Source organism: Dendrobium catenatum, unplaced genomic scaffold (assembly GCF_001605985.2).
Source record: "Dendrobium catenatum unplaced genomic scaffold, ASM160598v2 original_scaffold_96786, whole genome shotgun sequence".
Taxonomy (NCBI): Eukaryota; Viridiplantae; Streptophyta; class Magnoliopsida; order Asparagales; family Orchidaceae; genus Dendrobium; species Dendrobium catenatum.
The window spans coordinates 617,666-628,841 of record NW_021415225.1 but is presented as its reverse complement, the minus strand read 5'-3'; the positions used below and the strand labels follow the sequence as shown (position 1 = coordinate 628,841).

The window sequence follows — 11,176 nt, the reverse complement described above, 5'->3', positions numbered from 1 at the left end:
TTTTAGATATCTTGGATCTGTTGTTCAGAGTGATGGTGAAATAGATGGGGATATTATCAGTAGAATTCAAGTTGGATGGTTGAAGTGGAGGAATGCATCGGGTTTGTTATGTGATAGAAATGTACCCCTCAAACTTAAGGGAAAATTTTATAAGATGGTAGTGAGGCCTGCAATGCTTTATGGTGCCGAATGTTGGCCATTAAAAGAGAAGCATAATACTAAGTTAAGTGTGGCAGAGATGAGGATGCTTAGATGGATGAGTGGCTTTACCCTTAGAGATAGGATACGAAATGAGCATATACGTGAAAAGGTTGGAGTAGCTCCAGTAGAAGATAAGATTAGAGAGAGTCGCCTTAGATGGTTTGGTCACATAAAAAGGCGGCCTTCCGACGACCCAGTTAAGAGAGTAGAGGTATTAGATTTGACTTGTGTTAAGAAAGGTAGGGGTAGACCTAAAAAGACTTGGTTAGAAAATATTAGGAATGACCTTTCTTTATTAGATTTAAACGAGAATTTGACTTTTAATAGGACACAGTGGAGAAAAAGGATTCATGTAGCCGACCCCACGTAGTGGGATAAAGGCTTGATGTTGTTGTTGTTGTTGTTGTTGTTATTTAAAAAAAAAAGGAAAAAAAAGAAAGCTCCGTACAATGATTGTGAGATAATTTTAAGAGAAAATTTAACCCCAAACATAGAATAGTAATCATGGATATAAATCTTAGAAATAATTAAAAGGAATATTTTGTCATACAATCATAAGGTGGAACTTGAATTGTGACAAGTTATTAATCTTTCAAAGTAAGCTGCTTAAAGAGATAAATTTAACCAAATTTGATGTAAGATGAGATGAATAATTGTATTTAAAAAAAAAAGTGTCAGAAGTTCTATAAAAGAAATCATAGTGGATGCGGAATTGAGAATTTTTTTAGACACTATTAATAGTGGGACAAAGGCTTGATGTTGTTGCTGCAGTATTAGTAAAAAGATAAAGTGAAAGCTAAATGCTACAAGTCAAAGGCTCTTGCATAAATTACACAAAAGGAAGGGGCTATCAATGATGAAATAACCTCAAGAGTTAACACCAAGTGAATAAAATAGATAAGTTTATTGGGAGTACCATGCAATGAGAATAAAATAAAATTTTAATGATAGATTTATCAAGCCAAAGTACAATTTTTCTATATGCATTAAAGTGTTAGCAGTTGAATAATTATCATAGATAGAAGAAATGTGAACTTAAGGTGGATGTGTGATTAAACTATAAAGAAAAGAGCAAGATGAATTAGATAGAAGAATGAGATTAGCACATATGAAAGATAAGGTGCTAGAAAATATATTTAAATGGTTTAATAAAAAAATAAGAGAGGGTGGAATATGCATGGATAAAAGGTATTGATAGAATCATCAAAAAAGATTAGAATAAAGAGAGATACACCTAAAATAACTTAGATAGACGTTGTTCAAAAACTATTGTGCAAAAAATGTTTACCATATCATATACAAAAAAAAAAGAATGGAATCAACCCAAAATAATCCAAAGGATAATAATGATGATGATAAGATATTGCTAAAACAAATACTAATGCTTATTTAAAACCTAGTAGCTATCATAGAGATGACTAGTCGCTCTAATTTTTGCAATAAGATAAACGTAAGTTTAAATAAGCATCTTGTCATCATAAAATACTATCTTATTTTCAAGTATTAAAAATGTAAAATAGGATAAACTACTGCCATACTCAGGAATTCCTTAACCCCATACATCATAAAGAGTAGATTTTACCTTTTCATGGATCATCAACAGCATTAAATCCAACTCTTTTCATCTTATCATTTGCACAAGTCAATATTGCATCTAAACAAGACGATTTGGAACGAGTCATCATGGGTCATCGAAATAAGATGAAATTGTTCTTAAAAAAAAAGGAATAGCCTCATCTTCACTCTAAATCATATTTGATTCTCGATTTTTTAAAAGGAATGTAAATCTCACAATTTCCACCCTACATGATCAAGTTTCAAGTCAAGTCACTAAGGTTTCATTGATTTGGTGATCGAGATATTTGTAATGACTTGAAATTGACCCAACAATAAGAAAGCAACTCATAATGTGCAATATGTAAACATATTCTGAACTAAATCTATCCATCCTATAGTCCTTTCAACCAAGACCATAGCAACCAAATCACCGAATCCCAATCCCAAATTCATGTTTCACCGAACATAAGTATCACAAAGTCAATGAGCTAGAATTGAGTGTATCAACAACGAGATTGAGGACAATGTAGAGAGAAACATCATTTTCATAGGAGGTTTGGACCGCAAATCTTCAAGTATTTTTATTGTGTTATAATAGGGTGAAGTTGACATAAGTTATTGAAGGCAAGATAAGTCCAAAGGGCTAAAAACATCTATGAGTTGTCAATTGCGTCCACAACTAAGGATTTAGCTATAAAAATGATGTAGAAAAGTAAAGCTTTAAGTCTATATGAGACATAAATTGAGATTTGGAGAGTTGCATATGACATTAGAGTAGTTTGGTTGGCAAACCTCTTCTATGAAATTTTGAATCTTAAGAGGATGACAAATGCTTAAGAAGACATATTTGGTACCAATATTTAAGAATCAAATATATGTTAAGATTGTAGTAATTATAGAAGAATCGGTGTTAGCATAAGTAAAAATTTTAAAAAGAAAATGTTGATAGCGAACAATCAATTTACATTTATGTCATGAAAATTCACAATTGATGCAATTTTTTTGTTAGCGCAATTAATGGAAATACAAAAAGAAGTTCATATCATTTTCCTTTATCTTAAAAATATATAAGATTGAATACCATGAAGATTAATTTGATGAGCATTGAAGAAAAAAGGTGTATCAAAGATAGGATAAGTAATCAAGATAGGTATGATGTAGCATTGATGAATGTTAAAAATAATTGTGGAGTGATGAGTTCTCAATCATGATAGCTTAAGTTCAAAGAACAACATTGGGTTTGCATATGTTAGACTGGTCCAGGTGGGGCCGATCCAGCCAGTCTAGCTAGTTCAGGAGGGACCAAGCCCTGTTTATAGGAGACGGACATGTTCCATATAATAACCCGTATTTTAACTTTGTCAATTTTTTCTGGAGTCATTATAACTCCAAATAGTAAATCGTATTCGCCATGGTATTTTGATTGAAGAATTTTACTTACATGAATTTTTTTTCGTAATTTTTTGGCACCGGTGAAAATCATTAAGGAATTTGTACCTATCGGTACATGTGATGATTTCGGGACCTTCAGGGGTCCGTTTTGCAAACTGATTTTACCGATATTTTTTAAATAAATGATTTATTTTATAGTTATTTTTCTGTAATTTTTAAGTCCTAAATAGATTTATATAATTTTTCTATTGATAATTGATTAAATTATCTACAACAACAACAACAACATCAAGCCTTCATCCCACTACGTGGGGTCGGCTACATGAATCCTTTTTCTCCATTGTGTCCTATTAAAAGCCAAATTCTCGTTTAAATCTAATAAAGAAAGGTCATTCCTAATATTTTCTAACCAAGTCTTTTTAGGTCTACCCCTACCTTTCTTAACATAAGTCAAATCTAATACCTCTACTCTCCTAACCGGGTCATCGCAAGGCCGCCGTTTTATGTGACCAAACCATCTAAGGCGACTTTCTCTAATCTTATCTTCTACTGGAGCTACTCCAACCTTTTCACGTATATGCTCATTTCGTATCCTATCTCTAAGGGTAAAGCCACTCATCCACCTGAGCATCCTCATCTCTGCCACACTTAACTTAGTATTATGCTTCTCTTTTAAAGGCCAACATTCGGCACCATAAAGCATTGCAGGCCTCACTACCATCTTATAGAATTTTCCCTTAAGTTTGAGGGGTACATTTCTATCACATAACAAGCCCGATGCATTCCTCCACTTCAACCATCCAACTTGAATTCTACTGATAATATCCCCATCTATTTCACCATCACTCTGAATAATAGATCCAAGATATCTAAAACGTGTACTCTTATTAATGACTTGATCGCCCAAAGTCACAATCCCCTCACTAGGTCTATTACTACTAAAATTACACTCCATATATTCCGTTTTAGATCTACTCAAGCGAAAACCTTTAGACTCTAAGGTTGACCTCCAATATTATATTATTTTTATTCCTAAATATCTAATACCACTAAAATCATTTCCTTAAGAAATCCTTTAGCTTTTTCGGTTTTTTTTCCATTTCTCAAGACAGATAATTGGTTTGAGGTTTTAAGAGAGATTTAGAGGAGAGAGAAAAATAGATTTGAGATTTGGAGGCTGCGGAGCAATTTTTGTCCGTCGACACAGTTGAGAGATTTTCTCGTCTCACTGTAAGGAATCTATATCTTATTTCTGATTTAAAAGATTTTGTATTTTTGATATTTTTTCGCTCAAATTTGTGTTTCCGTTATCGAAAAACATGACTAACTTTGTATTGACAAAACTTTCATAGTGTAACTTTTTATATGTCATAGAGATCATGAGCATTTTGAGTATTTATTTGAGATTTTTCACCGGGTGATTTTGAAAATACAATGATTTTTATTTACCCAGAAATTTATTTTGACATCTAAAAACAGTAGTGTATTACAATAAAAGTCTTAAAACATCATTTTACATCTCTGATAATTTGGTAATTTTCTAAAAATATGAATTTTTGCCTAATTGAATTCTTTGTTGTCTACCGTTATGACATTTTGACATCTTCTTAATTAAGCACAATTTTACATTATTTATTGCAATACATCAGAAATGAATGTGAATATGATATTGAAATTACTGTTACAATATTGTGATACTATAGTGTGTGTAAAAGACAAGTAATGATTGGTTGACCCATTGGTTGGAGACTGATTGACTTGTACAGGATGGTCGGCCGACAGACTTTCCTTTAAATATTATGGTTTGGTGTTATCCTCCCCTGATTTATGTGATACTAATTGAGAGTTATAAGGAGATGATTATTGTGCCGACGGGCAAACAATGACGACTCTGTTTACTGATCCAACAACTTACTGATACTGATACAATGATGAAAAACACCGTGATAGCTAGTACTTATTTGTTTAATGTGGCTACTGAAATACATATTTTGAGGCATTGTTCTTGTTATTGTACATATTTATTGTTATTGCATGGATTTACTGTTATTGTATTACTGCTCATGCTATTGAATTGTTATTGTTACTGATATAGACACTGATACTATTTGATACTACTGATTCATTGTATTAATACTGAGCATGTGATATACTGAGCATAAGCATGTGATTGAGATATTGAGCTCCAAATTGAGATACTGATTTAGGGGCTGTTTGGTTACATGAATTAGGAGTGTAAAGTAAAACAATTACATGTATTTATCAAACTTGGTTGTTTGGTTAATTTTGAGTTGAACAAAAGGAAATCATCGGATGCATTAGGCGTGTATTAGGTGGGCTGTTTTGCGGGAATTAGAAATCCGCTCGTATTGAGCGAGTTATAAAAACATCGGAAGAAAACCTTCATCGTGGTCGTGCTGTTCGGCTTCGTTCCACGAGAGGCTCCTTCGGCTCCTTCGTTCTTGTTCGACTTCGCTCCGGCAAGCAGCTCCTGAGAGACCGATTGGGAGGCAGAGTATCCTGCGGAAGCGGAGACGAATATCCCAACCTCCACCGCAGCGAAGAAGCCAACAGCGATGGCGTCAAGGTAGTAAGGTACGACAACGCCGCTAATGCTAAGGGAGACGACATTGACGCCGTCAGCGACGGCCACGTCAAAGGCGGCGAGGATGTCAGAATCAAAGCAACCAGCGGGCCAACATACCTTATAAACGGCGAGACGTGCTTTAGCCGCTGGAGAAGTACCTTGCGCCGATGAGCTTGCGATTACAGGCTGTGGTGCGGAAGCCGGTCCCGGCAATGCAGGTTCCGCGCCATTATGGCCAGATTCTGGTGTTGATTACCGGAGAAGCTGACGAGGGTGACGATGCTGCTGCCATTAACGGGTCAACAGTACTCCAAGAAAGTCACGGAGAACTGCGTTGCTGCATGGAAAGCCGCCGACGTTTACACTGGAGAAGAAGAAGCAGCCATTATTAAGTTACTGGAAATTTTAGAGCTGGGGGGAGTTCCAGCGGCTGAGAGCGGTGTGATAGAGAACAAGAAGCTGACGAATGCGGTATTGGAATCCATTATAGGGGAGAAAGGGGTTTCCCCTGCTGCGAAGCAGAGCTTGGCTAAAAGAATCTCTGAGTTTCTTAATAAGAAAGAAGAAGAAGAAGAAGAAAAAGAAGAGATTTTGGTTTTGGAGAAGGGCAAGTTGGAGCAAGTTGAGGTTGCTTGATTGTTCTCTGTAATTTTACTTTGTCTGTCGTATTTCCTTCTGTGTTGAATAACAGTTGTTTTTCCTGAATCCTTCAGATTTGTTTGGATTGCAGGAAGGTTTTAACTTTTAAGCAAATGGTGTTCATAAGCCAGTAGATCTGCAGATGCAATGGTGCTCACTAAAGATAGTTCTCTTCCCTGTAAAAAATAATTAAAAAAAGTTAATTTTATTTTACTCTGGATACCAACCAAACAAGAGAAACAAATCTCATGCGTTTCATTTGCAGACAACCAAACAGAGCAAAATATTTGAAATGCATTACATTTACTTTACATTGCATTTAATTTACACTGCACTTTTTTTGCAGGCAACCAAACAGCCCCTTAATGTTAATATAGAATAATTGTATAACATGTGTATATTATGATATGCTTTTACTACATTGATTTGATTTCAACAGTCATTAACGATGTTATGAATTGATGCTTTATATGATTTTATACTGACTGATATTATGGATACAACGATTTCTTTAGAGATCTGACACTCGTACTGGTTTACTGCTTTACAGGCTTTTATACCGTAGTGTTTTACTATTTATAGACTATACTACTACTGCATATGAATTTTATTATTTCTGCATTGATTTAATGATCATATGAATTTAACTGCTATGATTTGACTGTTGACATGCATATTGCTCCTTTATCGTGCTTTGAATTCAGTTATAGATTTTGGTGACCTGTTGGGCATTTTAAGCTCATTATATGTGGTTAAATGATTTTAGGTCATGATAGGAGAGCAGGAGTGTGAGGTTGGTCAGAATTCTTCACGTTCCATTTCTTTTTTGTTATAGTCCTGAGTTGTGTATATGGGAGAAAGGAGTTTCCCCTGCTGCGAAGCAGAGCTTGGCTAAAAGAATCTCAGAGTTTCTTAATAGGAAAGAAGAAGAAGAAGAAGAAAAAGAAGAGATTTTGGTTTTGGAGAAGGGCAAGTTGGAGCAAGTTGAGGTTGCTTGATTGTTCTCTGTAATTTTACTTTGTCTGTCGTATTTCCTTCTGTGTTGAATAACGGTTGTTTTTCCTGAATCCTTCAGATTTGTTTGGATTGCAGGAAGGTTTTAAGTTTTAAGCAAATGGTGTTCATAAGCCAGTAGATCTACAGATGCAATGGTGTTCACTGAAGATAGTTCTCTTTCCTGTAAAAAATAATTAAAAAAAGTTAATTTTATTTTACTCTGGATACCAACCAAACAAGAGAAACAAATCTCATGCGTTTCATTTGCAGACAACCAAACAGAGCAAAATATTTGAAATGCATTACATTTACTTTACATTGCATTTAATTTACACTGCACTTTTTTTGCAGGCAACCAAACAGCCCCTTAATGTTAATATAGAATAATTGTATAACATGTGTATATTATGATATGCTTTTACTACATTGATTTGATTTCAACAGTCATTAACGATGTTATGAATTGATGCTTTATATGATTTTATACTGACTGATATTATGGATACAACGATTTCTTTAGAGATCTGACACTCGTACTGGTTTACTGCTTTACAGGCTTTTATACCGTAGTGTTTTACTATTTATAGACTATACTACTACTGCATATGAATTTTATTATTTCTGCATTGATTTAATGATCATATGAATTTAACTGCTATGATTTGACTGTTGACATGCATATTGCTCCTTTATCGTGCTTTGAATTCAGTTATAGATTTTGGTGACCTGTTGGGCATTTTAAGCTCATTATATGTGGTTAAATGATTTTAGGTCATGATAGGAGAGCAGGAGTGTGAGGTTGGTCAGAATTCTTCACATTCCGTTTCTTTTTTGTTATAGTCCTGAGTTGTGTATATGATTTTTGGGAATGAATACAGATATGTAGATTGATGTTTCAAATTATAGAATCGGTTGTACTGTTTATTTTTGATAGATGACATTAGATAGATCTGGTTGTTGATTATTTAAAGGATAAATGAATAATTCTTTCAATTTAGATTTTGGGGCATCACATTCACCTCAAACTCCTGCCCCCTTGGGGTAGGGTCCAGCAGCCATTTGAAAAAGGAAATTAAGGCTTGGTGAGGAGGTAAAATTCAAAGGAGGGTCTGTTTTGGGATTTACATTATTATTGTTTGTTTTTTTTTCTCTTCTTTTTTTATTTTTTATTTATTTACATCATTATTGTTTGCTTTAAGTAGATTGTTTCTCTAGGGTTAGGGTAATGTGTTATTTGCTAAAATTAGATTGTTTTTAGGGTGTTTGGGCTCTAGCCGACATCTAGGAATTTTGGAGAGCCGGATCTTCCTCTCAATTGAAGATCCACTGTATCTTGTTTATTTTCTTTATTATATCATCAATTAAAAACGTTTTTTTCTCAGGTTATTCCTCTTAATTCTTCTTGTGAATTAATGTTTGGGGCTGCTTAAATTAAATTTCAACCAAGGAATACTTGATTTCTACGAGTACTTCATAACAGCATACTTTTATGTATTGATCATGGAGCTATTTAGATGACAATTTATTAATCAATGTGACCTTATTTGAAATAAATGGAATGATAGAATAAAAAAGAAAACCTTTTGAAGATAGCATAGTCTAAAGCAGTGTGTTTTTGTAGATAACATAATTTTAATTTGTGCGTCTCATTTGGAATAAGTGAAATGCTAAAACAATTAAAAAAAAAAACTTTAAAAGGTAAAAGGCTTGGCATCAATAAAACATGCTTAAATCAAGAAAGGAGCATACCCAATGCCTGAAGCTCCCTAAAAAACAAAATTACTATAAAAAGAGCCCGATGCTGAAACTACTAAATTATGCAAAATGTAGCTAATATAGAGTTTTTACCATAAGGATGAATTTCAAATAAATACAAACATTTCAACTTATAAATATTATCTTGTATTCTAGAAAAACATCAGAACAATCAGCTTTTTAAATGTAATTGCTCATAAACATTCCTACTGACAGTAAAGTAGAAACAAGCAATCACGAACAATGCAAAGACAACTTGACGTGTGGAAGAAACAATACACACATGCTGACTTACAAAGGCATTATAACCATCATCATCACTACCCTTATGCAAATTTATGAAGCTGAGTATTGTTAATTGGTCATTCAGTCAGTTCATTATCACATTGACAAAAAGCATGCCCATACAGAATTACTACCTTGAAGGCTTGAACAATCCAATTCAGAATGCATTATTATTTCAAATGAAATAAAACCTATAATCCACTTACAAGTTTGGTAATAGGCAATTATTCAATGTATGAACAGTTCAAGGCAAGGAGGACAGGAGAAGGCAAAGAAGCTTTGAATAACAATAGAAAGTGTATCTTTAATTTTGGGGAAAAAAAATTAACAAAGAAGCTTTGCATTTCAAAATGTCTACCACCTTAATAAGCCATTTTCATAGAAATTTTCCGAAATCCCCCATGAGAAAAAATCTATATAACAAGGAACTTGAAATGAATTCAAAAAATAAGTTGATCAAAATAAATAACTGCTTCTTATCACAAGAATTCTCAAAATTTTAGAGCCCTCTCATAAATAGTTAAAGAACCCTGCCAATTTTCCCAAAAAAAAGAACCCTGCCACATAACATGCCTCCGCATAGAGAATGGACATTGGACAATAATCTAAACAAGTACAACATAAGAACCGGTATCCCGTCACTTTTCTTAATCAGAGATGGCTGCAACAAGAATGCACATAAACTCCAAAAGATGGTTAGATTGACCAAACAACAGCAAAAAAAAGGGCCAGGAATCAGCATAATATAACAGAATATTAATTTTCCGTAACCTTAAAAAAATCAATTATTACATCAAAGACTTCTACTTAGTTACGATTTCAGAAGAACCTCCACACAAAAAAAAGGGATTGGTTCTTACTTGCGCAGAGCAGGAGCCATCTTGTTGGTAAGAGTACCGGCCACAATCATGCAATCAGACTGGCGAGGGCTAGGCCTAAAGATGACGCCGAAACGATCCAGATCGTAGCGCGCGGCGCCCGTGTGCATCATCTCGACCGCACAGCAAGCAAGCCCAAAAGTCATCGGCCAGATTGAGCCACGGCGTGCCCAATTAAGCAGATCGTCAACCTTCGAGATGACGAACTCCGCCGCCTTCGAGATCCCCGTCGGCGATGAGGTCGATGGCGGGCCTGGCCGGGAATACGGCGCCGGTGAGGATGAAGGGGCAGAGGAGGATGAGAAGGGAAGCGCCGCCGTTAGCCCTGCAGTGCTCTGGGCTGAGAGCGCGGCAAAACGGGCGGCTCGGGGGATGAGAGCCATGGTGGAAGCTAGGGTTTGGGCGATGGGAAGGTAAAGTGAATGTTGAGAAGGATTGGAGCGTGGCTTATGGAACTTGTCCACGAGCTTCCTACGGTGGAGAAAATACTTGGGCCGACCTGAAATAATATAGCTCTGCCACGAACGGTTCGGTGAACCGGTTTGAGCGAGCTGAACCAGTTTGAGAGAGTTGAACCGGCGACTTGAAGCCAAACAAGTACAAGTAATTATCAAAAAAATTATGATAGGAATTATATTGAAATGGGCTTTGAAATTAGACGAGCTTTAAGATTAGTGAAGTTGCGTGTTGAAATATTTGCAGTGGTAAATAAATATAAAGTTTAACGTCTTAATTTTATACGAATATCCAGCATACAAATATATTGATAAACAGTAGGGCTGTAGCATTCATAAGAGACACCAGAGTTTTTATGTGAAAAATCTTGAAAAGATGAAAAAATCATGGAGCATTGTCCACTTTAAATGAATCCATTAGCTTTTGTATT

General features: G+C 35.0%; 2 protein-coding genes across 2 annotated transcripts; one reads left to right on the top strand and one right to left on the bottom strand.

Moving 5' to 3' along the window:
- The first annotated feature begins 6,001 nt into the window (after window positions 1–6,001).
- LOC110108986 (chalcone--flavonone isomerase-like) lies at window positions 6,002–7,479 on the top strand. The gene is made up of 2 exons (XM_028691968.1): window positions 6,002–6,358; window positions 7,361–7,479. Exons 1-2 carry the CDS (start codon window positions 6,017–6,019, stop codon window positions 7,385–7,387), a joined length of 369 nt encoding a protein of 122 aa, XP_028547801.1. The 5' UTR covers window positions 6,002–6,016; the 3' UTR covers window positions 7,388–7,479.
- A 2,789-nt stretch (window positions 7,480–10,268) lies between these two features.
- On the bottom strand, window positions 10,269–10,776 carry LOC110108985 (NADH dehydrogenase [ubiquinone] iron-sulfur protein 7, mitochondrial-like). The gene has a single exon (XM_028691976.1). The coding sequence runs from the start codon at window positions 10,671–10,673 to the stop codon at window positions 10,269–10,271; it is 405 nt and encodes a 134-aa protein (XP_028547809.1). The 5' UTR covers window positions 10,674–10,776.
- Between the last annotated feature and the right edge of the window lie 400 nt (window positions 10,777–11,176).